At 38.3% G+C, this 26,169-nt stretch overlaps 1 protein-coding gene across 1 annotated transcript in view; it reads right to left on the bottom strand.

Annotated features, from left to right (window-relative positions):
* The window catches only part of PLPPR1 (phospholipid phosphatase related 1), a 354,157-nt gene that overhangs the window by 77,265 nt on the left and 250,723 nt on the right, over positions 1-26,169 (bottom strand). Inside the window, exon 3 of the mRNA XM_069090558.1 lies at positions 8,249-8,437. Coding sequence (XP_068946659.1) covers positions 8,249-8,437 — 189 coding nt within the window. The remainder of the gene's footprint in view (positions 1-8,248; positions 8,438-26,169) is intronic.

Here is a 26,169-nt window from a genome sequence, read left to right as displayed (position 1 = left end):
TCTTTGAGCACTGATTGGATGCCCACTTTTTGGGTTGTATTCTAGGGAGGATTCTTCACATGTAGATGGGACTTCGTCTGCTGAAGTCTCCTCCAACTTGAGATGCTGTAATTTTGTGATTCTGTGAGCCTATTATTGAATTAAATTATATGTTGGGTTATTGTCTTGAGAATATTATTGAATTGTCAGTCTAATTTAATTCCTTTGTTATTGTTGTTCAGTCATGTCTGACTCTTCGTGACCCCATTTGGGGTTTTCTTGGCAAGCATACTCGAGTGGCTTGCCATTTCCTTCTCCAGCTCATTTTCCAGTTGAGGAAACTGAAGCAAACAGGGTTAAGTGACTTGCTTGGGGTCACACAGCCAGTAAGTGTCTGAGACCGGATTTGAACTCAGGTCTTCCTGACTCCAGGCTCAGCACTTTATCCATGCACCACCTATCTGTCCCTAATTTAATTTAATCTAATTTAATTTTAATCTAATTCAATTAAATCTAATTCAATCCATTTCTATTCTGGAGGCCACATGAGAAAGAGTAGGGAAGGATCAGAAAGAAAGGGACAGTGAGGTTTGGACAACACAGCTGAAATATGAATCCAAAACGGTTTCTGAATGGCAATGGTTGAAGTCATGGTTGGTTTCCTCAAGTTCTGAAGTCATGGTTGAAGAACATCTCAACTTGGAAAAAAGGGAAATTTGATATTCTAGAACCATCAGCCTGGAAAATTATTCCTCAAGCTCCCAGAGAATCATTGAATGCAAGGACTGATAGAGGAATTTAAGAGTCATTCCAGTTCACTGCCTTATCTTTTGGGATGGGTACTGGGAGTGGGTTTTTACTGGCATAGGGGGTCCTTAGTAAGGAAGCTTCCCTGCCCACTGCAATTTCCTGAGAGATTAAGTGATATACAGGATTCACATAGCAGGGTCTGAGGCCAGATTTGAAATCAGGATATCCTGACTCCAAGCCTGGCTCTCTTTCTGCTACATCACTCTTCTAACCTTTGTTGTAAAGATTAGATAACTGAGCCCCAAGTCTCAAAGTCACATAGCTGTTTAGTGGCAGAAGTGGTCCCAGAACTTCAGACTTAATCAAGGACTTTCCTATCTTCACTTAGTTTGTTCTGTTTTATACTTTAGTTATTTGTGTATTTGTCCCCCAAAGTCAGGGAACATCTCCCTTTGCCCTTCATCCCCCAAGTCCAAGACTTTTCTATACATATGTAATTTTGTCCACTGATCCAGGTCACAATGGAAGTGTGACCACATGATATGTTTCTATGTCTTTTTATCATGGTATAATGAAATAAATGAGCAGCTAGGTGGTGCAGTAGATAGAATATCAGACCTGGAGTCAGGAAGACCTAAGTTCAAATTTGGCTTCAGACACTTAATAGCTGTGTGATCCTGGGCAAGTCACTTAACCCTGTTTGCCTCAGTTTCCTCATTTTAAAATGATCTGGAGAAGAAAATGGCAAACCACTCCTGTATCCCTTCCAAGAAAATCCCAAATAGGGTCACAAAGAGTCAGACACAACTGATAAACAGCAACAACAACAATAATAAATAGTGAAATAAACATGGGAGTCAGGAGCCCTGGTTTCAAGTTCCAGCTCTGCCAATTATTATATTATATATGTGACCTTGAGCAAGCCAAGGAACTTCTCTGGGCCTTGATTTTCTCACTTGTAAAATGAGGATGATGGGTATTAGAAGATGTTTAAGCTTCCTCCTAGAGAGAAAATTCTGATTCTTTGAGCACTGGTACACTTTCTGCCTATCCCACCAGGTTGCTGTGAAAAGAAATTAGATAGTGTCAATAAAATTATATTATCTCCTTGGAGAAGGGAACGATGTAAACACAAGTAATCATTGTTACTGATATTCTTATTTATTACGTATTAACTGTTCTTTAAAACACCCCTTTGGAGTATAAATTTTCCCTAGGAAAGCCAGCCACCGAAGAACTAAGATGACTTGCTTAGAGAGTCAGATCAAGAGTAGATATGAGTCAGGATGAGAGAACCTTAGTGGAGGAAGGGGCCTCAGAGGCCTTCCAGACAAACCTCTAGCCTAATATGAATCCTTTCGATGACTGTCCTGACCAATGACTATCTAACTTCTTCCTGAAGACCTCCAGTGATAGAGAATAAACTTCCTGAGGCAGCCCAATCTACTGTTGGCTACCTTCAATTATTAGAAAACTTCCCTTTATTGAGCAAAACTCACCTTCTCTATTTGTCCTGCTTCCCTACCCCCAATTGGTTGTGGCCAAGACAAAAACAAATCAAATCCCCCTTCCACATGACAAAATTTTTGACTTGTAGTGTCCTGCTCCCTGAGGAGGCCTCTGGTGCCTTCCATTCTGGGGTACTTGGCCTATAAGCTTTAAATAAAGGCATTCTTGGAAAGAATGGTTGGTTGACATGACTCTTTCCTATGAAAAAGAGGAAATCATAGTTTGGAAAACAAAACACTGAAGGGAACCATTAAAAATCTACTGAAATCCTTCAAAAACATCAAGATTCTGAACTTAGCTCAGACAGAGGCAGAAATTCTTTGGAGAAATGTCTACAAAAAATGAGGAGTGAGGACAAGTTATTAATAACTCCTGCATTACATAAAGAGGCAGAAGGAAACTCAGAGACCATCTAGTCCAACCCACTCATTTTACAGATGAGGAAACTGAGACCCAGAGAAGTTAAATGATTTGCCAGAGGTCGCACAGGTAGCAGGCATCAGAAGTGGGATGTGAAACCAGGTCTTCTCTCTAGACTCTTGCTTTTCCACATCCTACATGTATCATAGCAAGACTTGCAAAGTGCTTTTCTCATGAAAATCAAGTGAAGTAAGGAGTAGAAACATTATTATTTCCACTTTACAAAGGAGGAAAGTGAGTCTCTCAGTATTAAAAGTGACTTACCCAAGTTCATACAGCTAGTGAATTTCTGATATTTTGAACCCAAGTTTGAGTTTGAACCCAAGTCTTTTTACTCTAGCCTTTACACTTTTTCACCTATGCCCTATAGTCTCTTTGGAAGTCATGCTGTATATAATTTCTTTTCCTCCTTTAAGTATTATTTTTCCAATTACATGTAAGTTTTGTAACATTTGCTTTTAAAAATTTTGAGTTACAAATTCTTTTCTCCCTCTTCTCTCCCCTCATTTCAAAGGCAACCAATCTGATAAAGGGTTATACATGTGTAGTTATGCAAAACATATTTCCATATTAGTTATGTTACAAAAGAAAACACAGAGTGCCTTTCCCCAAATAAGGAAAGTTAAAAAAGTATTCTTTAATTTACATTCAGACTTCATCAGTTCTTTCTCTGGAGAGGGATCATGCTGTATATTATAAACATGAAAGGACCTCTGAGATCACCAAGCCCAATGCAATGTATATTCTAAATGTGTCACATGACTCCAGGCATCTTTCCAAAGCAAAATAATAAACTTGAAATAACTCTATATCTATCCAAATTATAACTAGTTTAAAGAATGCAGTATTAAATGTACCCTGATCATTTACAAATAATTTTTTTCTCCACTAGTGCTAAAGTAATTAATGCCGAGAAGTTTGATTCTTCCTTGGCAACTCTCTACAACATCGTGTGTGTGTGTGTGTGTGTGTGTGTGTGTGTGTGTGTGTGTGTGTGTGTGAAGCTACCATCTTGCATAGTAGGACTACATGTATGAGGACTTATATGCTCTGGAAGAGTGGAAACAAATAGATCAAATAGAGAATGTGAATAAAAGCAATACAAGGGAGGGAGGCATAAGTGTATCTAAGGGAGAACACCATGAATGCCTAGTAAAGGACTTATGTGATTCATAAGAAACCTGGGAGAGCTGCCATGATTGTAGAGGTCATTGGAGTGACACTCACACGGCTATGTGCCCTGCATGGACAGCTACTTTCTTTAGCTGACATATTGTTATTCTGAAATCTTTAATTTGTTGTGAACTAACTAGTAGAGGATGTAAAGGACCAGCTAATGTTTGATAAATCTGTTGGACGTTTCTTTAGAGAATAAAAAAGACAGAAGCTACTAAAATCAGAATCAGAGTTCAAAGGGACTTTTGAGGCATCAGGGAACACGAGATTCAAGATTATTCTTGACAAATATAGCTGACAGTTTTCATCCAATTTCTGCTTGAAGACTTCCAGTAGAGACAAGGTAAGGGAGTGGGAAACCATTAATTTCTTAAGTGAAGATTCCACTTCTGTGTTACTTATTAAGTGTTAGAAAGTATTTTTTTTTCTCTTCTCCCCTGTAACTAAGACTTTCTACCCACTGGTCTCACATCTCTTCTCTAGGACAAAGCAGAGCAAGTTTAATCCCCATTTCCTCTGATAGCCTTTCAAATGCTTGTAGACACAGCATAGCAAACAGAACACTGGACTTGGAGTTGGGAAGACCTGGGTTCCAATCTTGCCTCAGATTCTTACTGGCTGTGTGACCCTGGGCAAAAAGCTTAAACTCTCTGTGCCTCAGTTTCCTCATCTGTAAAATAGTGGGGGGAAATGGACTCAATGGCCTCTAATTTTCCTTTTAGCTCCAAATATTTGATCTTATAATCCCTATTTAATTCTCCAGATAAACACCCTTATTTGCTTTAATTGAACCTTTGTGGAAAGGTCGCCAGTCCTCTTGCCATCTTGGCTGCCCTCCTTTGGCTGTCTACTAGTTTGTCTATGTCTGTCTTAAAATATAGTGCCCAGAACTGAATATAACATGCCAACTGTGTCCTGACCAGGTCAGGTGCTGTAGGAGCGTCATCTCCCTAAGTCTGGACATTGTGTATCTTTTAATGTAATCAAGGAGATCCAGGTAAAAACCTTAACTGTGGATATTGGAAGGACAGATATGACTAATGATGACTTATATGCAAAAAAGTAGTTAAGAAAAGATATAATCCCAAGACTATATTACCAAGAAAGGAAGTGGGCTGGCCAAGTCCTGTGAGTGAGAGAGCCTGAGGGATGTATAGGTAGCCACATAAGGCTAAAAATCCTAGAGGATGTTCTCCAGGCTGTTGGGTAGTTATTCTATGAAGTATTTATGGGAGAATGCAGATAAGTACAGATGAGAAGGTTTAGAAAAGTTGTAAGCTGTACCATTAGAGAGAAGAAAGACCATGACCATGGCATAATTAAATTATTGGAAGGAGAGTAGAAATAAAGATAACAGCTGGCCTAGGGCTCTCCAAAGTTGGCAAAAATGTTTTGTGTTTATTCTTACATTTGAGTTTTGCAACAGTTCTAGGATACTGGTACTGTGAATATTCTTATTCCCATTTTTATAGATGAGAAAATGGATGCTCAGAGATGGTAAATGACAGAGCTAAGAAGGATAAGAAGGAAGATTTGAACCTAGGTCTTTCTGACTCCAGGTCTAGCACCCTGTCCTCTATACCAAGTTTTCTCTCAGCAATGTACTTGCAAGGAATTTAGAACACAAGAAGAAATGTCATGTGAACACAGATTGTCATCATACACTTAGAGGACTGGAAGTGACCTTAATAGGTCATCTGATTTCTGACTCAATATAAAATTTCCAGTAGGACCCTTTCAGACAGAGAAAAACCTGTTCTTGTTATTTTGTTTTTACAGATCTGTATGTTGCCATGTAAGGCATGTGGGTGGCAATCTTTGGCTCTCTCCCTTGTTCCTAAGGTTGGCAAGGAATTGAGTGTGATACAGGCACCAGTGCTTTGCCTCCTTCCAGGGGGAGGGTACACCTCCCATGACTACAGTACTTTGCATGAAAAAGGAATAAAGGGATCCAGGTAGAATTTGATCTAGCTTTGTTCAGCTGAGAAAAGCCCACTTATATCTTTAGAATGGCTAAAGAATAGGTTTGGGCACCTAGGAGTTCCATAGCCAAAATAACCTCCTCTGCATTTGGAATTACAGAATTTCACAGATGAAAGAGAGCTTAGAGATCATCTAATTCCCTCTGTCCCTCACCCCAATCTTGAACATTATGTAGATAAAAAAAACAGATGATTTTCCCAAGATCATATGAGTAATAGACAGCAAGGCTGGTTCTCAAAGCCATGTACCCCTGACTCCAAGGTCAGTACTGTTTTCCCTCACTGGGAGGCCACCTTTCACTCCTAGACCCTCTCTGCCCCAAACCCCAAGATGAAAAGGAAGGTTTGAAGTGAGTACAGTTTGTCTTTGACCTAGTCGTTCTAACAGTCACCATCCAGAAAAAATATCCTATGAAAGTGGTGTGATCAAAAATACTTTTCAAATAGAAAAAGATAGCTTGGTGGTGTAGTGGAAGTGGATATGGCTCTGGGTCTGGAAGGAGTTAAATGAACTTGAGTTTAAATCTGGTCTCAAACACTTACTAGCTGTGTGATCCTGGGCAAGTCACTTAACTTCTGCCTGCCTCAGTTTCCTCATCTGTAAAATGGTGATAATAATGGCACCTACCTTCAAATACTGTTGTGAGGATAAAATAAGATATTTGTAATGTGTTTAGTATAAGGCCTGGCACATTCAGGTGCTATAGGAATACTTGTTAAAGAAAAGAAAATGGAAATTTTAAGAGATAATAGTAGATAAAAAGTAGATAATATTCTAATGCCACATTAGAGTTGATCAGTCTATAGAACACAATTGCTTTAATATTCGGCTTGAGTTGGGTGCTTTATTTTTGTCACTTGACATCAGTGACAACAACACTTCAAGTTCATCACCATTTCCTCTTACTGGGCTGCCTTTCACTCCCAGCTCTTCTCTGCCCCAAGCCCTAAAATCAAAAAGGCTTCTGCCCTAGTTACATTTTATAGAGGCTGTTCTAAAATTCTTAGTGCAGCTTACTTTTGGGACACCTTGTATAATTTCTTCTCAGAATACTATTCCACAGCTAACCCCAACAAACCCCAAGGTATGAATGCATAACAAACCAAACTAGACAAATGGCTGTGAAATCAGCATATTTCAGCCTGGCAGAAAGAACTCTGGTCTTCAAATAAAAAAGCAAGGGTTCAAATCCTGTCTTCGCCACTTATTAGTTATGTAATCTTTAATAAGCTGCTTAGGCTCCTCAGGTGGTGATGTTGGGACAGGTTGGGTTGTGTGCAAAAGGGGTGCATGCCATGAACAGAAATAAGTAGAAAGCTAGGTAATTTGAGGTGAAAATAAGTGCTAATGATTTTGGGGATCCAGGAAAGCTTCCTGAGGAAGAGCCAAGTAAGAATACACCAGCTAAGATTTATAGAGCCCTTTGAGGTTCTTGAATGAAGACCACCATTATGAGAAGTGATGATGCAGGGGGAATGTATCAAGCACACAAAGAAAAGTGATTGCATCTTATCTGACCAGGTGTTATATTTAATTGAGTATTGGCTTTAAAACATAATAATACCAAGCCAGTCGTCATTTTTACACTAAATCATTTCAACAAGCAGCCCAGATGCTTTGGCTTCTTACACTGAATGCAACGTTTCCCTAGAGGATCATCTGGGAGAAGTGCATTGCTTTGCAAGAGAATAAAGCAAATGAAGGTAAAGATGAAACTTAATTGGATGTGATTTAAAGGAATCCCAGAAAAAGACAGAGAACTACAAAGGGAAAAATACAAAAGAACTCTGGGAGAAACAACTTTTCCCTCCCCTGAGTTCCCCTGTAGTCCTTTCAGGATGGTAATAGAGAGAATTTTGAGGACCTCTCTCCCTTCCTTTTCAATTTCAGTCCTAATCCTATGAAGATCATGGGAAGGGAACAAATGTTTCTTAAGGACCTACATATGCCAGGCACAGTGCTAAGTGCTTTTACAAATCTGATTCTCATTTGGTTATAGAAATATCAGCAACAGCATTTAGATCTGGGACATCTGTTAAAAACATACAAAGTGGAAGTCATTAAAAAATAGCTCTGCTTTCACTTTGGAATACAGGTACACGAATTGTGCCTGTTGGCTTTCTGATGTTTAAACTTGGTCTTGTTTCAATTTGATTCCTCAGAGAATAGCAGAGGGACAGGGGATTAGATCAGGACATGAGAGATGCTGTCATGTTTCATTCCAAAACAATCAGTCCTTGTAACCTGCATGATTAACTCAGAATTTTATTGAAGGGACTACCCCTTGGATCTTATCTTATGGCTTGAAAGCAGCATTGGAGACAGTGCTGCCGCTGCAAGCTACGGAGGACAAAGAAGAGGAGAAGGCAATAAAAGGCAGACGGGATCTTCAGCATCCCCAGTGAAGGATTAAATTTATTTTTGTACTTACAATAGCAGTGGGAGTTGCAGCCAATACGCAGTATAGCACGAGAGGCGAGATGAAGCTTTCTTCTTCTGTCCCGGGGTAAGGCTTCATCAAGTCTCCGTCCTGGCAGAAGAAGCCTTGGATATGTACCTGGAAAGTGTCAGTACACTCGAAGTAGTAGGCGAGTAGAACGGTCCCAGCCATGATGACGAGCTGAAAATAGAGCATGATCACACACACGTTAGTTGCCGTTCCCTCGTTTCTTCGTTGCTTTCACCCCACAGGGCAGGCTCCCTCCATCACCCAGCATGATCAGAATGCATGTGCCTGATTGTGCCTGTGCTCGGGCATGGGTGTGCCTGCGTGCGTGTGTTTGTGCCTGCCTTGTGACATCTGTTAAGTAACACTAATGCAGGTCTATGTTCTCCGGGAAGAGGAGTCCAGACACTTTGGACATGGCCCCGAGCTTCTGAAGCTACTTCTCAGGATGTCTAAAAGACTGACAGGACAGTTAGTGACACTGTTGGACTTGGCAAGATGTCCAAGTGACATCACTGCACAAACGGTTTTCCTTTTTCCCAATATGGGCTTTGCCTTGATACCAAAATATTTTTCTATGGAGGAACTTAAAACCCTTTGTAGAAGCTCATCCATATCATTCCTTTCACATTTCTGATGATGTTTTGGAGGGAGAGGTATGGATGAATGATTTTTTAATAGATTCAGAAACTTCATTATATTCGAGGTACTTGTAATACTGAAGTTACGGTACATGCAAAATGTACCCAATACTAACAGTGCTGCTAACAAAGGGTCTGTTAGCACCGTAGCAGCCCCACCTGTGTAGGATCTGTTTTTTGGTTATCAGGTTTGAAGAACAGTGGTTATCAAAGGTATTGAGCTTACAGGTGGGTAAAGACTGTGTTGTGGCATTGACAGTATCAGAAGGGAAGGACTGGAGGCCACTTTGGGTGGAGGAAGTGACTGGGCTGAGTAGATGGGGAAGGACATGCAGAAGATAATCAATCAATAAGTATTTATTAAATGCCTACTATGTTCCAGGCATTGTGCTAAGTGCTGGGGATATGAAGACAAAAATCCTGCCCTAAAGGAACACATATTCTATCAGGGGAGAGAAATACAACTATGTATATGTATACATTCACACAAATACATAGAAACGCATTCTCTCTGTCTCTGTCTCTCTGTCTCTGTCTCTCTTTGTCTCTCTCTCTCTCTGTCTCTCTCCCTCCCTCCCTCTCTTTCCCTATCTGTCTGTCTGTCTATCTATTTAATACAGAGTAATTTTTGGTGGGAAGGGGTCTAGCAGTTGGGGGATTAATCAGGAATGGCTTAAAGTAGAGCCTGGTGCTTGAGCTGTCTAGAAGGAAGGAAAGGATCCCAAGTGTGGTGGAGTGGAGGAAGAGTATATTTCGGGTGTGGAAACAGCCAACGGAAAAACATAGACATGGGAAGTTAAGTGTTATGTTAGAAACAGTGAGAAAGCCAGTTTGACTGGACCATAGATTGCAGGAAGGTGACTAATGTATAATAAAGCCAGAAAGATATTATATATTGTAACTGGGTCATGAAGGACTTTAAATACCAAAGAGAGGAATTTACATTTGATTCCAAAAGCAATAATGAGTCAGTGGAGTTTATGACTAGGGGAGTAACATAAGCAGCCATGTATGGTAGGAGAGATAAGTCATATTTAGTCTTTTGTTCATTCAGCAAATGTTTATTAAGTATTTACTGTGTGCTGATTACTGTGATAATTTCTGCGGAAGATATACAATTTATATGACATGACCCTTACTCTCATAAAGCTTGGAGTCTAGAAGGGAGAATCAGACACAAATACATATTGGCTTTAAAACACAGCATCACTTCAAATGGGTTAAATAAAAATGCTCTCTAAAATCTGGAGGGAGGAAGGTCTTTATTTACAGGGAGGATCAAGGTAAGCTTTGTGGAAGACATGACATTGAATTGCTCTCCAAAAAATGAGTAGGAATTCCACAAGAGAAGATAAGGAAAGATGTTTGAGGGATAAAGAATAGTGTCAACAAAGACACAGACATGGGGAAGTGCAACATTTCTCTATATCCATCAGGCCATTTTCATATAAGCTATTTTACAGTCATGTCAGATCTATATAGCAGTTGTGCAGTTGATGTTTTGAACCAAAATGCAGGAATTTACATTTATTCTTAAGAAATTTAATCACATTTAGCTTATTGTCCTAGCTGCTTAATATCTTGTTGTTTCCAGTTCTATCATCTGAATGATTGGTGTCATCAACAAATTTGATGAAATTATTGCCAGATCATGACAAGCTACTAGCTTTTACAAATTCAATAACCTCTACATAGAATGTCACCCTCCCTTTTTGCCATCTTTTGTAATCTCCTCCTTTAAGTAATAATGGAGACTTATGTGACACTTTGGTTTACTTTGGCTTTATAAACAGTACCTTGCACATAGTAGTCATTTAATCCAAACTGTATTACTCTCTGTCCTCAAGGCATTCCCCTACTTCTGCATCTTGGTTAACACTATTCTTTATCCTTCAAACATTCTCCCTTGTCTTCTCCTATGGAATTCCTACTCATCCTTTAAGTTTGTTCAATTGCCTTATTTGACCATAAGCATGTGACATAAATAGTGAAAATATTGTTCCATTTTATAGAAAACTGAGACTCAGGTTAAGTGGCCTGCTCAAGATCATATAACTAGTAAGTGGTAGAGCCAGAACTCAAACTCAGATCTTCAGACTCCCAATTCAATGTTTCTTTGCCTCCTACTTCTCTGTCATGAGCCCATCCTACAAAAAATCCATCTTCCTAGCTTAGGTAGTCTTTCTATTTATCTCTCTCTGAACATCTCTGATCTCATCCTCAAATTTCCTGTGCATTTCTATCTTCTATGCATTTATATTGCAATTTATACTGTAGTTATTTGTGTACGTGTTTTATTCTCCCTCCTAGATTATATTTGAAAAACTTCTGAAAAGTAGGTTTTATGTCATTTCTTATTTTCAAATCCCCAGAACTAAATACAGTGCCAAGTACATTAAAGGTGCTAAATCCATTTTTGTAGAGCTGAATCTATAGTTATTTATTTATTATAGGCTATTCCTCTGTCAAGTTTAAATGATGTTAAAACTAGCCATTCATTTTATCACTTCAAGAAATTAGTTGAAAAAAATTTCTTCCCTCACAAGCAATTAATAGCGAAGGAAGAGAAATATGTCTGCATTGAAATAGATAACCAAATTTTTATATTTTGCTATATTTCTTCCTTGTCATTTATACATGGAATTTTAAATAATACTGTTAGTCATGAAATTTCTGATTGTACTGAATTTGTCAGGTCAAATTGGTCAAAGCAATGAGACCCAACATTGTGCAGTAGAAAGGATGCTGAATTTGTAGCTGACTGTGTGATCTTGAATAAGTCACCTAAGGCCTCAATTCCCTCCTCTAAAATCTCTTTCAACTCTAAATCTACAATCCTTTAATCACATTTAAAAGAAAAAAGGTAGACAACCCTGAGTGACTATATTGATGATGAACCAGTCAAAGTTCAATTCCCAGTATCACAGAACCTCTGAGTTCAGTCATGTAGTCCAACCTTAGAGAGAATCCCCTTTATAACATTCCAAGCAAGTGATCATTCCACATTTGCTCAAACATCTCCTGTGAGGGGAATCCCATTGCTCATTAAGGCAGTCCATTACATTTTGTATAATTCAGTTATAAAGTTTTTCCTTTCATCCAACCTAAATCTGCCTCCTTGCAACTTTAGCTCATTGCGCCTAGTTCTGCCTCCTCTAAACAGAAAAGCCCAATTCTTATTTCATAAGATAACCCCTTAAATACTTAACAGACAGCTATCATAACTTCCTTAATTCTTCTCTTCTTCAAGCTCAACATTGCCTTCAGCTCATCATCAGATTCTACTGAGAATAAAACCAACTATTCTTCATGGTTTAGATAGAGGCATAATTAAATAGAACTGACCCAAGAGGTTATGTCAGGGGGTAGTGCTACTTTCTAGGCATCAATGATAGTAGCCTTACATAGCAGAGGTGAGTTGATGCTTAAACTTGAGGCTGAGGCTGATAATGGGATTGGAAGCCTTGATGTTTCTAGTCAGCTGGTTTGTTGTAAGACACCCTACTAGGACACAAGCAGGACACCACAAACTTGTGAACATTGCACCTCTAATTTTTTCTCTATTGTGCATAGCTACGAATGTGCATGGTTGACAATGTGAAAGTGAAAATAAGGTTACCAATAAAATCACGCAAATTCTTGTATCATGAAAGTTAAACATGAATGTTGAGGACTGACTGTATAAACACACTCAATTGTGTATAGAAATATGTTTTACTCAAGATAGAAATAGGAAAGGAAGGAGATAAGAAACAGGGGGAGAAGGTGAAAGGAAGGGTGGATTAAGGGAGCCAGTGATCAGAGGCAAAACAGACTTTTGAGGAGGGACTGGATAAAGAGAGAAAAGAATAGATAGCAGAAAATGGGATAGAAGAAAATGTTAATAATCGTAACTAAGAATGTGAATCAGATGAAATAACCCATAAAAGAAAGCAGATAGTAGAATGAATTAGAAGTAGAACCCAACAATATCTGGTTTATAAGGAGTGTACTTGAAACAGACAGACACATGTAGAGTTAAAATAAAAGGGCTACAGCAGAATCTGCTATACTTCAGCTAAAGTTTAAAAGGCAGAGATAGCAGAGTATATACTTCAGCTGGAGTAAAAAAGGAAGGAATAGTAAACATGATCTCAGACAAAGCAAAAGAAGAAGAGAATTAAAAGAGATAACCAGGGAAACTATATTTTGTCAAAAGGCACCATAGACTATGAAGTAATATGAAAATTTTAATAGTAAGTTTTTTTTTCTGATAAAGGGGTTATTTCTCAAATATGTAGAGAACTGAATCAAATTTATAAAAATGAGAGCCATTCCCCAACTGATAAATGGTCAAAGGATATGAACAGGCAGTTTTCAGAAGAAGAACTCAAAGCTATCTAGAGTCATATAAAAATGCTCTAAATCAGCACTTTTTAAACTGTGGGTCAATTCCCCACCTGGAGTCGCAGAAAATTTGGCGACAGTAAGTTTTCTGAATGTACAGCAACCAAAAATTAACTCAAAATCAAACACATAATGAATCTAAAGTGTTTCTGGCAGCATTTGCCCATGTTGCATCATGTAGCTTGACTGCAGAATTGGTTCTGAACACAAAACATTAACACTTTACATGGCACATGCCCTCAGTCCATGCAGTGCCAATGATATACTGCTAAAACCAAGAAGGGGTCATGAGTGGAAAAAAATTAAGAAGCCTTGCTCTAAATCAGGTGCAATTATGAACTAGTCTGACCATTCTGGAGAGCAGTTTGGAAGTATGCCCATAGGACTCTAAAACTGCCTACCCTTTGACTGAGAAATATCACCAGTAGATTTGTACCCCAAAGAGACCAAAGAAAAAGGAAAAGTATCTATGTGTATAAAATATTTATAGCAACTCTTTTTGAGGCAGCAAATGATTGGAAATTGAGAGGATGCTCATCAGTTGAGGATTGGTCAAACATTTTTGTGGCAGATGATTATAATGAAGTACTGGTGTGTTATAAGACATGCCTGAGGGATGTAGTTTCAGAAGAAAAAAATATCAAGACATATATGAACTGATGCAAATTAAAGTGAGAGGAACTGAGAGATCATGGTGCACAGTAATAGCAGTGTTGTAATGATGATGATCAATTGTGAAAGACTTGGCTACTGTGATCAATGCAATGTTCCAAGAAAATTTCAAAGGATTTGTGATGGAAAAATGCTATCCGCCTCCAGAGACAAAACTGATGAACTCTAAGTGCAAATTGGAATATGCTTTTCTTACTTTCTTTATTTTTCTTGCTTTTTTGGGCAATGTGACTAATATGGAAATATGTTTTGTATGATTTTACATATATAATTCATAGCACATTGCTCACCTTATCAACAGGTAGGGGAGGAGTTGGTAGAAAGGGAGAGAATTTGGAACTTAAAATTTTTTAAAAAGAATATTTAAAATAAAGAAATTCACTTAACAAATAATGGTAGCCCTATCTCTATCCCTGACTTCTAGGGCTTTGGCTGAAATGTCCTGCATGAGCAACTAATGAGTAGGTAGAGGAGTCCTTCTTCCTATATATCCTATTCCATTATGCCCTTCTTTCATTAAAAAGACAAATGCATCTCTTCCATTTACCGAGCAATCCAAATAAATAACCTCTATTCTAATTCTGTCTTATGACATGGCCTCTTGATGAACTGATGATGCATTACAATCAAGCACCAACATCCTTGTTTCTTCATTTTCCTAGGTCTCTCATTCATCACTTCCTTTTACCAGCATGTGTCACCATTGTCTACTTGTACATCTGTACCTACAGGCACTGTTGCTTTCCCCTAACTGATGTTTTTAATGATTCAGGAGGGAACCATGCTGTTAGGTGTCACTTAAACAGATGGTGAAGTCCCATTGGGGCCCCCAGGGTTGTATGGCTCCAAGGAAGTTTGAAGGGGTCAATAGGCATTGTAAAGAGAGCAACTATGAGTGGTAGAGAAAGACAAGATGAAGCAAGTGTGTGGAAAATTAAACACAGATGTCTCTTATGGGGAAGGAAAATAATGCATCATGGAAAGAAAGGGAAAATATTAGATCCTTGCTATTCCCTAAGGATTAAAAAAGAAACAGCCTACCACATCTTTAATCCTCTTAAAATTAATGACAAAGGAAGTTTAGGCAGATTCTAGGTCTCTTGCTACATTTGTCATTATGTTTTCATCTAGGCTCTCTAATGAGAAGAAGCAGAGAGAAGCTAAAAACCAAGGAGAAAGAAAAATGAAAAGACAAAAAAGTGAGAAAAAGGCAGAGAAAATAGCATGCTATTGGAAATTGAAAGCCTTAGTCATAGATAGTGAAAATGTAGCTTCCAAATGATCTAATTCAGGCAATAGTACAATAGAATAGTAGAGGTCTGAGTAGTGTGTGTGTGTGTGTGTATGTATGTGTACTTAAATAGGGTTAGAGCAAAATTTCCAAACCATGGTGAAATCTGAGTCCAAAAACCCTGTTCCTTCCAATAGAATTTTTTTTAGATCCCAGTTTGATTAGGTGTTAGCCCGAAACACCTCAATCAACTATAAACTATATATTTCCTGATGGTTATGTTTCTACCCCATGCTAAAATTTTCAAGGGATACTGCAGAATTTTAAGACATGGTCCCTATTCAAAAGGAGGTTATAGTCTAGTTGAGAAGATAGTATTAACATGTGTGAAATACTTCAGAACAATACAAGGCAAAGCTGAAGACTTAGGTTAATTTTGGGGTATAGACACTGAATACCACTGTCAAAGAGGAAGGACAGGACATAAAGGGTTGAGGTAATGAGATAAAAGCTTATGAACTTAAGATAGATCTTGAAACAATTCCAAAAACTCATGATGAAAAACGCTATCCATATCAAGAGAACTATGAAGTCTGAATGCAGATCAAAGCTATTTTCTTTGTTTTTTCTTTCTCATGGTTTTTGCCTTTTGTTCTGATTCTTCTTTCATAATATGACTAATCTTGAAATATGTTTAATGTGATTGTACATGTATAGCCTATATCAGATTGCTTGCCATCTTGGGGCGGGGGGTGGAGAGGGAGGGAGAAAAAATTTGGATCTCAAAATCTTTTAAAAGTGAATGTTGAATACTATTTATTCATGGAATTGGAAAAAATAAAATGCTATTAAATAGGAAAAAAGATAGTTCTTCAAAGATGGCTAGAATTTGTACTTAGGATGGTAGCTTCTATCCTCAGAGCCTCTTTTAAGGATCACTTTGTTTCCATAGTATCTGGTTTGTTTTGTGAATGCCCAGTTCAGTGTTATGCATGCATGTAAATATGAACATTTTTGGAAGGCAAATCTATGTGCATAGAGATCCTTTTACTAACTAGTAAAGATAGGTAACTGTATGTAGTGTACCCTCAGTATATCTCTGTCATTCTCACTGGAGAAATGGTGGGTGGAGTAAAGAACTCCCCACAAAGCCTCTAAAGAAGGAGTTTCAGAACTCCATGCCCTTTTGTTCCATTTCTGAATTTCCCTCCAGGGAGGTTCCAATCCTCTACATTACACATGTATACATAAATGTCTCAAACCTCCATTTCCTGTTTCCTTAATTTAATTCAAGGCTATGGTGTGCACAACTCAATGTCCTGTTTCTTCACCCACCTACAGGACCCCATGGGCCCTGACTGAATTTTCTAAACCTCACCCCAGTTCCATCTCATTATTGAAATGAGGAGAATGAGTGGGGCATGCCGATGTTGTGGAAGGAAGCTTGCTTCAGGAGGCTCGTGGGAAGTAGGGAGGGAATCTTTAGCCCAAGAATTATGTCCTTGTGTCTCTGGACGAGCTCAGCAATGATACTCAGCAAGACTAGTATTGCCTAGTGTTTAGTCTCACCAAAGGCATTGTTTATACATTTGCTTCTTGCAAAGACAGATTCAGAGGGTCCAATTTTATTTAAAAGCACTGAAAACAAGAGATTTGATTGTTTCTTAATATATGCTGCAGCACAGCTCATTCACATGCTACTTTTCCCACACTGCAACATCAATTCCTTTCTGCCTTTAAATAAAAATAGATACTCACTGAAACAAGCACAATGAGAATACACTGACTCCTCACTATAAAGTCATCCTCAACAGCCAGGCTGTGGCTCTACTGCAAGAAAAAAACCTCGTCTCGTAAGAAAGTTTTATTGATATTGCCATAACAAAACCACTATGATGAGTTTCAAAATAGAGCTGCCTTATACTTAATGATGAATTAGATACCTGAGTGCCAAAGGGACTTACACATGTGATCCCATAGCCACAATATTTTATACTTTTATACACGTTTGTGTTTGCTTTCTATTTATGCTGCATGTATCTATACATGAGTGAGACCCTAGCATGTAGGGATTATCTCTTTCCTTTTATCCTCAGTGCCTAGCACAGTACTTGGTAACAAGTGATAAATACTTGTTGATTAATTGGATTCTTAAAGAGTGGAAGAGATGCTAGAAGACTGGAGAAGGACAGTGTTATTCCAAATGGTAGAAAGGTAAACTAGGAATCAGAATGCCAGTTTGATGTTGAGCTTTAGCTAAATTCTAAAACTGATTATCGAACAGCTTGTGGCATTTAGAAAAGAATGTGGTAATCACTCGGAGCCAAAATGGGCTTATCAAGAATAGCTCTTACTGGGTGTGGTGGCACATGCCTGAAATCCTAGCTATTGGGGAGGATGAGGCTGATTGATCTCTTGAATTTATGAGTTCTGAGTTGCAATGGGCTAAGCTGATTGGGTCTCACATTAAATTTGGAACTAATTTAGCAAGCCCCGTGGACATGAGCCATAAAATTATCCAAGGAAGGGCAAACAGGACCAGGTTGGAAATAGCAGATCAAAGGTTTTATGCTAATCAGTGCAGGATTGAGTAACCCCAGAACTTCTAGTGAGATAGGGAGACCCAGTCTTTAGTAAATCTTGCCAAACTAACCTCAAGTTATTTTTAAAAATAGCTTTGTTGTACTGATGACCACCAAGAATATCTACTACAATAAAGCTCTGATGGCTGACCAAAAGTGACCATAATGTGTAGGTAACTTTGAAATCCTATGTCAACTGGAAACATATGTTGTCAGGTCCTACCCAGCTAAAATGACTTTGGATGCAAGAGCACCAAGGGGACTTTGTATCTGTCTCTTGAGAACTTAAACTGCTAAGTTTGGAGAGGTTCATCAGCAAATTATTATTTTTTTTTTTTGGCTAAAATGACTCATGAAACTTTGTACTAAATCACAGCAGCATTATACTTTTTACCAGTAGGAGGAATACTTACATGGTAGCAAATCAGTAAGTCTACTGGATATTGGGAATGTCAATTGCAAATGAAATAGCATTTTGGCAAAGAATTCAAAAGGCTTCTTGCATAGGTGAAATATGGATGGAAGACAATAGACAATAGTTGGATAACCACACCCAATGTTGAGTAATGGTTTTGTGCCAATCTTGAGAGAAGCTACTGATAGATTGCTAGAAGGTTCCATCTTTTTTCTTGTGTTGCTAGACATTTTTTATCAGTGACTTAGAAGAAATTATGGAAGGGGGGCTTACAAAATCACCAATCTGGGAGGGATAATTAATACCATAGTTGTTAGTATGAGCATTCAATTCAAGCTTGACAAGCTAATCATAGATTTAGAGGTGGAAGGTACCATCTGGTCCACTTCTCTAGTTTTATATATGAGAAAGCTGATTGTTAAGTGACTTGCCCAAGGTCACAGAGGTAGTAAGGAAAATTGAGGGAATTGAGTGGATCAAGACAATGGGTAGTTAATTGTGCGAATTGAGTGAACCACATCGACTCCATCTTGTGATTCAATTCTGGAGATGGCTTAATTTCTATTCAACCATGGGTCTAGTCCAATTTGTGTCTTGTGAGAAAATTTTATTCAATTGTAGGATAAAACCTTATTGCAATGTTTGAACCTAATCTTGTTTGTCTGGGAAGCTGGATCATGTCTCCCTGCTGTTTAGAGACCCTTAACTAAGGATCTATGTTATGCTGACAAGAAATGCAGCCAGATCCAAAGATTGATGCAAGGAGTTTTCTCACAATTGTTCATCTCAAGCAATCCATATATCTCATCTGAAAACTGGCCCCATACTGATCAATCAGTTATGGTTTCCATGTTCCTTTGGAGACATCTCTTTTTTTGAATTCAAGGAATTGCACTTGTTTACTTTCTTTCTCCTAACTTGGAAAATCCCTATTTTTTTTCTCCAATTAGAAACCATATTGCCTAATATTGAATTATTTTCTTTTAATTAATCGACATTATTTCATTAATTGTTTTTAATTTTTAAAAATTTGTCTCATCTTGTATTTGGAATTCAGGCCTAAGCTGATGAAGTCTGATCCTAGTTTGCTAGGCAATTGGCATGAATTACTTTATAAATCAATATGCTTAGAAGATCAAACCTTTGTTTTCCTCAGTCATTTCATCTTTTACACACCATAGCAGCAAATGGCATAACTGGGATTTAAACTCAAGTCTTGTTCAGTACTCTTCCCACCACTCCATGATGCTTTTTTTTTTTTTTAATAAGCAATCGGGGTTAAGCAACTTGCTCAAGGTTACACGGCCAGTTATTTCTGGGTGTGGTGCTGAGTATCCGAGCCCGGGATTTGATATCCAGGTCTTCTCAACACTGGAGCCGGTGCTCTTACTTGCTGTGCTACCTGGCCGCCCCACCATGATGCTTCTTAAGGCTAATCTCAAATAAACAAAAGAAATTCAGTGGGGGAAAATATACTCATAAATTCTGATTTTGAAATTCAGTTTCACCAGTGTAGCATGTTTGGAAGCTACATAAAGAGACTGTTAGGCTCAATCTCAGTAAGAATTTTTAAATGAATAGGGTTGTATAACAATACAATGAAGTAAAAGAGAGTAATGAAATAAAAGAAGTAAAAAAATGTCAGAAATGGAAGACATATTAGAGACAATCTAGTGAAACTATTTTATATATGAAGAAACTGAGTCTTAGAGAACAATACAAACTAACATTTATGTGGCACTTTAAGGTTTAAAAAACATTATGCCTATATTTCATGAATCCTTTGAGATAAGTGCTAGAAGTATTATTACTCCTCGTTTTACAGATGAAGAAACTGATGATGGCTCAGAGATATTAAATGACTAACCCAAGGTTACATGGATTGTAAATATCAGAGGTAAGATTCAAACTCAGGTTTCTCTATGAGAGGTTTCTTTCACACTCTTTCCCCCATGAAAAGATTGAATTATTTGTTCTGGTAATACATTTAATGGAAGAACCATAACCAGAAATCAAGTCTTCTGATTCCTATTGATTCCCCTTTAAACTACCTCTCTCTTATAGCCAGAGGCAAAAGTAGCAGAGTGTTTCTTCTAAAGGGTCTCTATTTACATATGGACAGTCCTGAGTTGCTGGCCATGGTGCTGACACTAGCTACTCAGTCATATATAACAGGAGGGCAAATCCCTATATGATAGTTATTGTCACTGAGGGTCATCTGAATAGTGTGTTCATTCATGTTTATGAATTTCAGTAAGTTCTGCTCCCTTACATAATCCAGTTATTGCTTTTAATTCTTAACTTGACCCTTAAGTGGGATGAAATTTTCCTTGGAACTTTGAATTTTTGGTCATAGTGATTGAGAGTTCTAATGTATAGAAATAGGTGTACTTAGAAACCAATTGTTCAGTGAGTCTTCCCATCATACCCGAGTTTATGATTTACATGATATTTCACTATTCATAACTCCTAATATCAAGAGTAGTCTTCCATTATACATAGTGGGTATTTAATGAATATTTTGATCTGAATTGAAATATTGATTCCTGTTATCAGAGGATTTAAGTAGAGCCTATATGACCATTTACAAAAGATTCTGTAGAAGGGATTTCTCTTAAAGTGGATTAGTTAGTCCCTTAGAAGTAGCCTTGGACCTTGTGGTCTCTTTTTCTGATTAGATGGTTCCACCCAGAACCTCCATTTGAGAAAATTGATGAGAATGGCCATCTCTTAACATCTCACCCTGCTGCAATACAAACTTTCCCATAATTACCCTCCCCCCCATGAGAGTTCTTCATTTGCTCTCACTCTTTCAGCTTCTTTTTATATATTTTCTTTTTCTATTAGAGTGTAAACTCCTTGAAGTCAGGGGCTGTCTTTCTTCCTGCTTGTATTTGTATTCCCAGAAAGTAGCACAGTACCTGGCTTAATAAATGTTTGTTTGACTGACCATATAACTTTAAACTTCCATGATTCTGTGGCTTCCACCATCCATATTGGAGAGTCTTACAGTGGGATACCAGGGGCATTTAACCATGATTCATTTGAGGTAGCTTTCCAAAGGTGTCCTAAGACATAATGATGCCTAAACTACCTGGCTCTTCTTAGGGATAGTTACTGTTTAATGGAGTTGGCATGGGGAGAGAATTCAGTAGCTATGTATGGCTCTATTACATTAAAGAAGAATGACCTAGAGACTTGCTATCATCATCATTATCATTATCATCATCTTGCCATCACCACCATCACCACCACCACCACCACCACCACCACCACCACCATCATGAAAACCTGATAGGACAAGAACTTACCAATAATATTTGTCATTAATATATAGCTTTTTAAAAAGGTATACAAACTGCTTTGTATTCATTAATTCATTTGATCTTCACAAAAACCCTATGAAGTAGGTTGTGAAATCATTATTATCCTCATTTTACAGATGAGGAAATTGAGATTTGAAGAGATTAAGTAATTCATCTAAGGTCCCACAGCTAGTAAGTACTGGAGACTAGGGTTAAAGACAGGTATCCTGATTCCAGTACCAGTATTTCTCCCACCACACCATGGCTGCCTCTTTGTAGAGTACAATAACTCAGGGTGATAGAAAAAGATATTGTTTATATCCAGTTTTAAGAGTTTTTCTAAATTCAGATGAAAAAAAATGAGCACAAGATTTGAAATTCTGTCTAATTTCCAGGGGGCAGTTATTTTTTTAAGCCTTCTAGAAAATGTGATGGTTTTCACACTAAGGAGAAAGATCTCCAACTAGGAACAAAATATAGCACAGTGGATCTTGCCTCTGTTATTCTGCTATTTCTACATGGGCAGAACTCCCATTGATAACAATATGCTGGTTCCCCATCTGTGTAACTTGAAAATCTGTGGAGTGACTGAATGATTCGTTCTGAAAGAGAATGTAATTTGCTTCTAGATTGCTGTTGTGTACCACTGTATCTACATAGTATTTTGAAAAACTGAATAATAAGAAAGTTCAGGTATTTGTGAGAGATCTACCCACCCAATTCCCTTATGGGTAAGAGCTAGGTGGCACAGTGGATAGAATATCAGGGCTTAAAATCAGCAAGACCTGAGTTCAAATGTGTTCTTTGACACTTACTAGCTATGTGACCCTGGGCAAGTAACTTAAAGTTTGTTTGCCTCAGTTTCCTAAACTGTAAAATGTCACCCCCAGGTTTATTGTGAAGATCAAATGAGATATTTGTAAGTATTTAGCACAGTACTTGGCACGTAGAAAATGCTTAATAAATGCTATTTCCTTCCTTATGAGTTATATGCATTGAAAGGGACAGAGAGGAGATATTGGGCAAATTCAATATTCTGCTCTTATTGCTAAAGGATTATGTTAGCAAGGTAGCCATTTAGGGAGAAAGCAGTGTGTATCAGGGATGTTTTTATTACCCTCCACAGCCTCACCTCACTATGAAGTGTAAGTCAGGTTGCTTCTGGAGCTAACCTGAGGTTACCATACAGAGGAATTAGGAAGGAATATAAATGAGAATAGGAATTCTACCCTCTGTTAAAAAGGAGGTGCCTGCAGAGATGATGAGTATCTCTCTCTTAATCCTTGCAACCCCTGCACTCCCTCCACCATAAAACCTAACAGAGACACAGAGTTCCCAGGACCCCAACTGAGGAGTTTATTCTCTTCTCTTCATGCAAGCAATATCTCCCACTGACATCAAATGTGCTATCTTAGGAAGAGACATCCTTTTCAGTGTGAGCCTGGGCATATCATATGCTAATGTATCTCATGACTGAGGATCACTTTTCAAATGCTGTGGAATCGGGGTATTAGAAGCATAAATTTTTGTATCCTTGAAATTCCCTTTATTACATGAAGTTTTAAAAAGCTGTATAGTCTAAGTCCCTTCCTGGCCCAAGAAGTCTCCGGCTCATGCTTAGGAAACCTTGAAGTAAGCTCATTTATTTATACTTTCCTTGAAGGGAGATGAGATGGACAAAAGACAGTTGAGTAAATCAATTAAAATCCTTGACTCCTCATTTTATCTCAACCTCCCCCACCCTCAGCCAATATAGGCAATTCCACTTTTGGAACATCTCTCCTCTGACATGTCCACCATCCTGGTACAGACCCTCATCACCTTATATCTGGATTATTGCAGCAGCTTGCTAGTTGGCCTCTGTGCCTCGAGTCTCTCTTCCCTGCAGTCTATCTTATATCTGGTGGCTGATTTTCCTAAAGTGCAGTTCTGACCATGTCACCTTACCCCCTCAATAAATCCCAGTGGCTCCCAATTACCTCCAGGATCAAATATAAAATCCTCTGTTTGGCATCCAAAGCTCTTAAACCTTAAACCAAAGAACCTAGTTACTCTTACCTTTCTAGTCTTTTCATAATTTACCCTTCCCCAAGTATATTCTGATGCAGTGACACTGACTCTCCTTGCCATTCCTTTCCACCTCCCAACTCCAGGCATTTTCATTAGCTATTTCCAATGCCTGGAATTCTTTCTTTTCTGGCGTCCCTAGTTTCAAGTCCCAGATAAAAACCCATCTTTCTATTAGAAACCTTTCTTTATCATTTAAATACTAGTACCTTCCCTCTACTGCTTACTTTTTTTTTTTTTTTTTGCTTTTTGGAGGGCAATTGGGGTTAAGTGATTTGCCCAAGGTCACATGGCTAGTTTTTGTGTTAAGTGTCTGAGGCTGGATTTGAACTCAGGTCCTCCTGATGCCAGGGCCAGTGCTCTATTAACTGCACCACCTAGCCACCCCTAACTGATTACTTTTAATTATCTTGGATATATCTTGTTTGCAAATGTTGCTTGAGTAGTGCCCCCTCCCTCCCATATGAACTTCTTGAGAGCTGGAAATGTCTTTTGCCTCTTGTATCACCAGAACTTAGCACAGTGCCTGACACATAGTAAATACTTATTAAATGCTTGTTGACTTCACTTGACATGAATCCCTACCTTGGCATAGTTCCTGAACCAAGCTTTCATTCACCTTTTATCTATTACTCTTGTCTTTTCTGTGCCTCGGTTTTTCTGTAGAGAATGGGAGTTGCCACATTCACAATTATCATGTTTTTCTAGTACTCTGGCAAACTTGGATAAAAGCTAATCTATGTATAGAAAATGTTTTCATCTGACTGCCAGTCTTCTGCCTCTAGCATTAAAGAGTAGGAAGAATTTGCTCTTTTCATGGTGTGTATGCAGTGGTGTAAGTCTGTGATATGTTGGGCCTTCAGCTTAAAACATCACGGAAAAGCCTTAGGAATCCCATTTTCCAAATAGATGGGATAGTTACACAGCTCAAAGAAATCAAAAGGACTTTGATTTCTGGCTGTTGAGACATGGAAGAGACTTAGCAAGTAACTAAGAAAGGCCACGGCTGAGGGTGGGGGTGAGAAGAGCAGAGGAGAGGGCCTCATTAATACAAGATGAGGCCTTTCCCATTTGTAAAGAGGCAGTGGAAGAAACTGCAGTTATGCTAAAATATCAAAGAAAATTATATTCCATTCTTATCTTTTAGAGTCTTCTTCATTAATAACTCAAAAGCAGATAAGGAAAGATGTAATCACTATATACTGAAGACATGACAGCCCCAACTTGACACTCAAATATGTGAACACAATATTTGAACCAAGGACATTGCTGGCCTTTTTTATTTCTAGCTGAGTAGAAATGGACTTGGTGAAAAGTGCTTTGATTCTCCATTAATAGAAAAGGAGAAAAGAGGAGGAAATAAAGTACATTTTAAAAATAGCATCTTCTACTTTGGTGTTTCTCCTGGAGCCAATGTACAATATTCATGATTTCAGATTCGCAACCCATCATCTTGTCTTAAAGACTTTATCGTTGACTGTTCCTTTTTATTCACTCACCTTTCAGTTACCAAGTCTCATCAATTCCACTTCTACGGTATCTCTCATAATCATCCCCATTTTACTCATCCTCATGGTGGTCACCACTCTCATTCAGGCTATCATCACTTCTTGTCTCTAGGCTACAGTAATAGCCTCCTAATAGTCTCTCCCCGTATCCACTTTATCCTTCCTACAGAGGCCAAAGTTATCTTCCTAATACACACGCAGTTCTGATTCCTGTTATTTCTCTGCTCAAAAATCTTCAGTGGCTCCCTTTTGCCTATAGGATTCAAATAAACTATTTATCTTGACATTTAAGGTCTTCTCTATATGGCTTCAGACAACCGTTCCATCATTTTTATTCTCATGAACACATTTTAAAAATTTATTTATTTTTAGTTTTTAACATTCATTTCCACAAGATTGTGAGTTCCAAATTTTCTCCCCATCTCTCCACTACCCCACCCCAAGATGGCAAGCATACTTATTACTCTCTTCCCTACTCTGCCCTCTCTTATATCTCCCCCATTCTTTTCCTTCCCCCTTACTTTCTTGTAGGACAAGATGGATTTCTATATCATGAACATATTTGATGTCCCTGTTAAACCATTTTCTGAATTTAATATGCCACCTTCTGTATTCATACATTTTCATGAACCTTTCCCATATTTGGAATGGACTTCCTCATCAGTGTTACTGATTAAAAGCCTTCTATTGCTTCAGGGATCATCTTGGGTGTCTCTTCCTCTCAGAAACCTTTCAAGAACCTCCAAGATAAAAGTACTCCTTTCCTTCTCACATCTCTTAGAGGGTTTGGTTTGAATCTCTCCCTTGCTTGCATCACACTTGACCTTGGATTATAGAAAGGAAACTGGTATGACTCAGCCATTTTCAGTTATGTCCAACTCTTTGTGACCCCATTTGGCATTTTCTTGATAAAGGTACTGGAGTGATTTGTCATTTCCTTCTCTATCTCACTTTACAGGTGAAGAAACTGAGGTGAAGAGTGATAAGTGACTTGTTTGGGTCCAAGGTCTGGGGTCAGAGGTTAGATTTGACCTCAGGTTTTCCTGACTCCAGGCCTGCTATCCACTGTACCATTTAACTGCCAAGGAATAAGGGGGAG

The sequence above is a fragment of the Petaurus breviceps genome, unplaced genomic scaffold, assembly GCF_028583685.1.
Source record: "Petaurus breviceps papuanus isolate PSGF00001 unplaced genomic scaffold, PetGlider_PUasm1.0 187, whole genome shotgun sequence".
Lineage (NCBI taxonomy): Eukaryota > Metazoa > Chordata > Mammalia > Diprotodontia > Petauridae > Petaurus > Petaurus breviceps.
The sequence above is the reverse complement of the archived record's forward strand: the minus strand, read 5'-3'. Positions and strand labels throughout refer to the sequence as shown.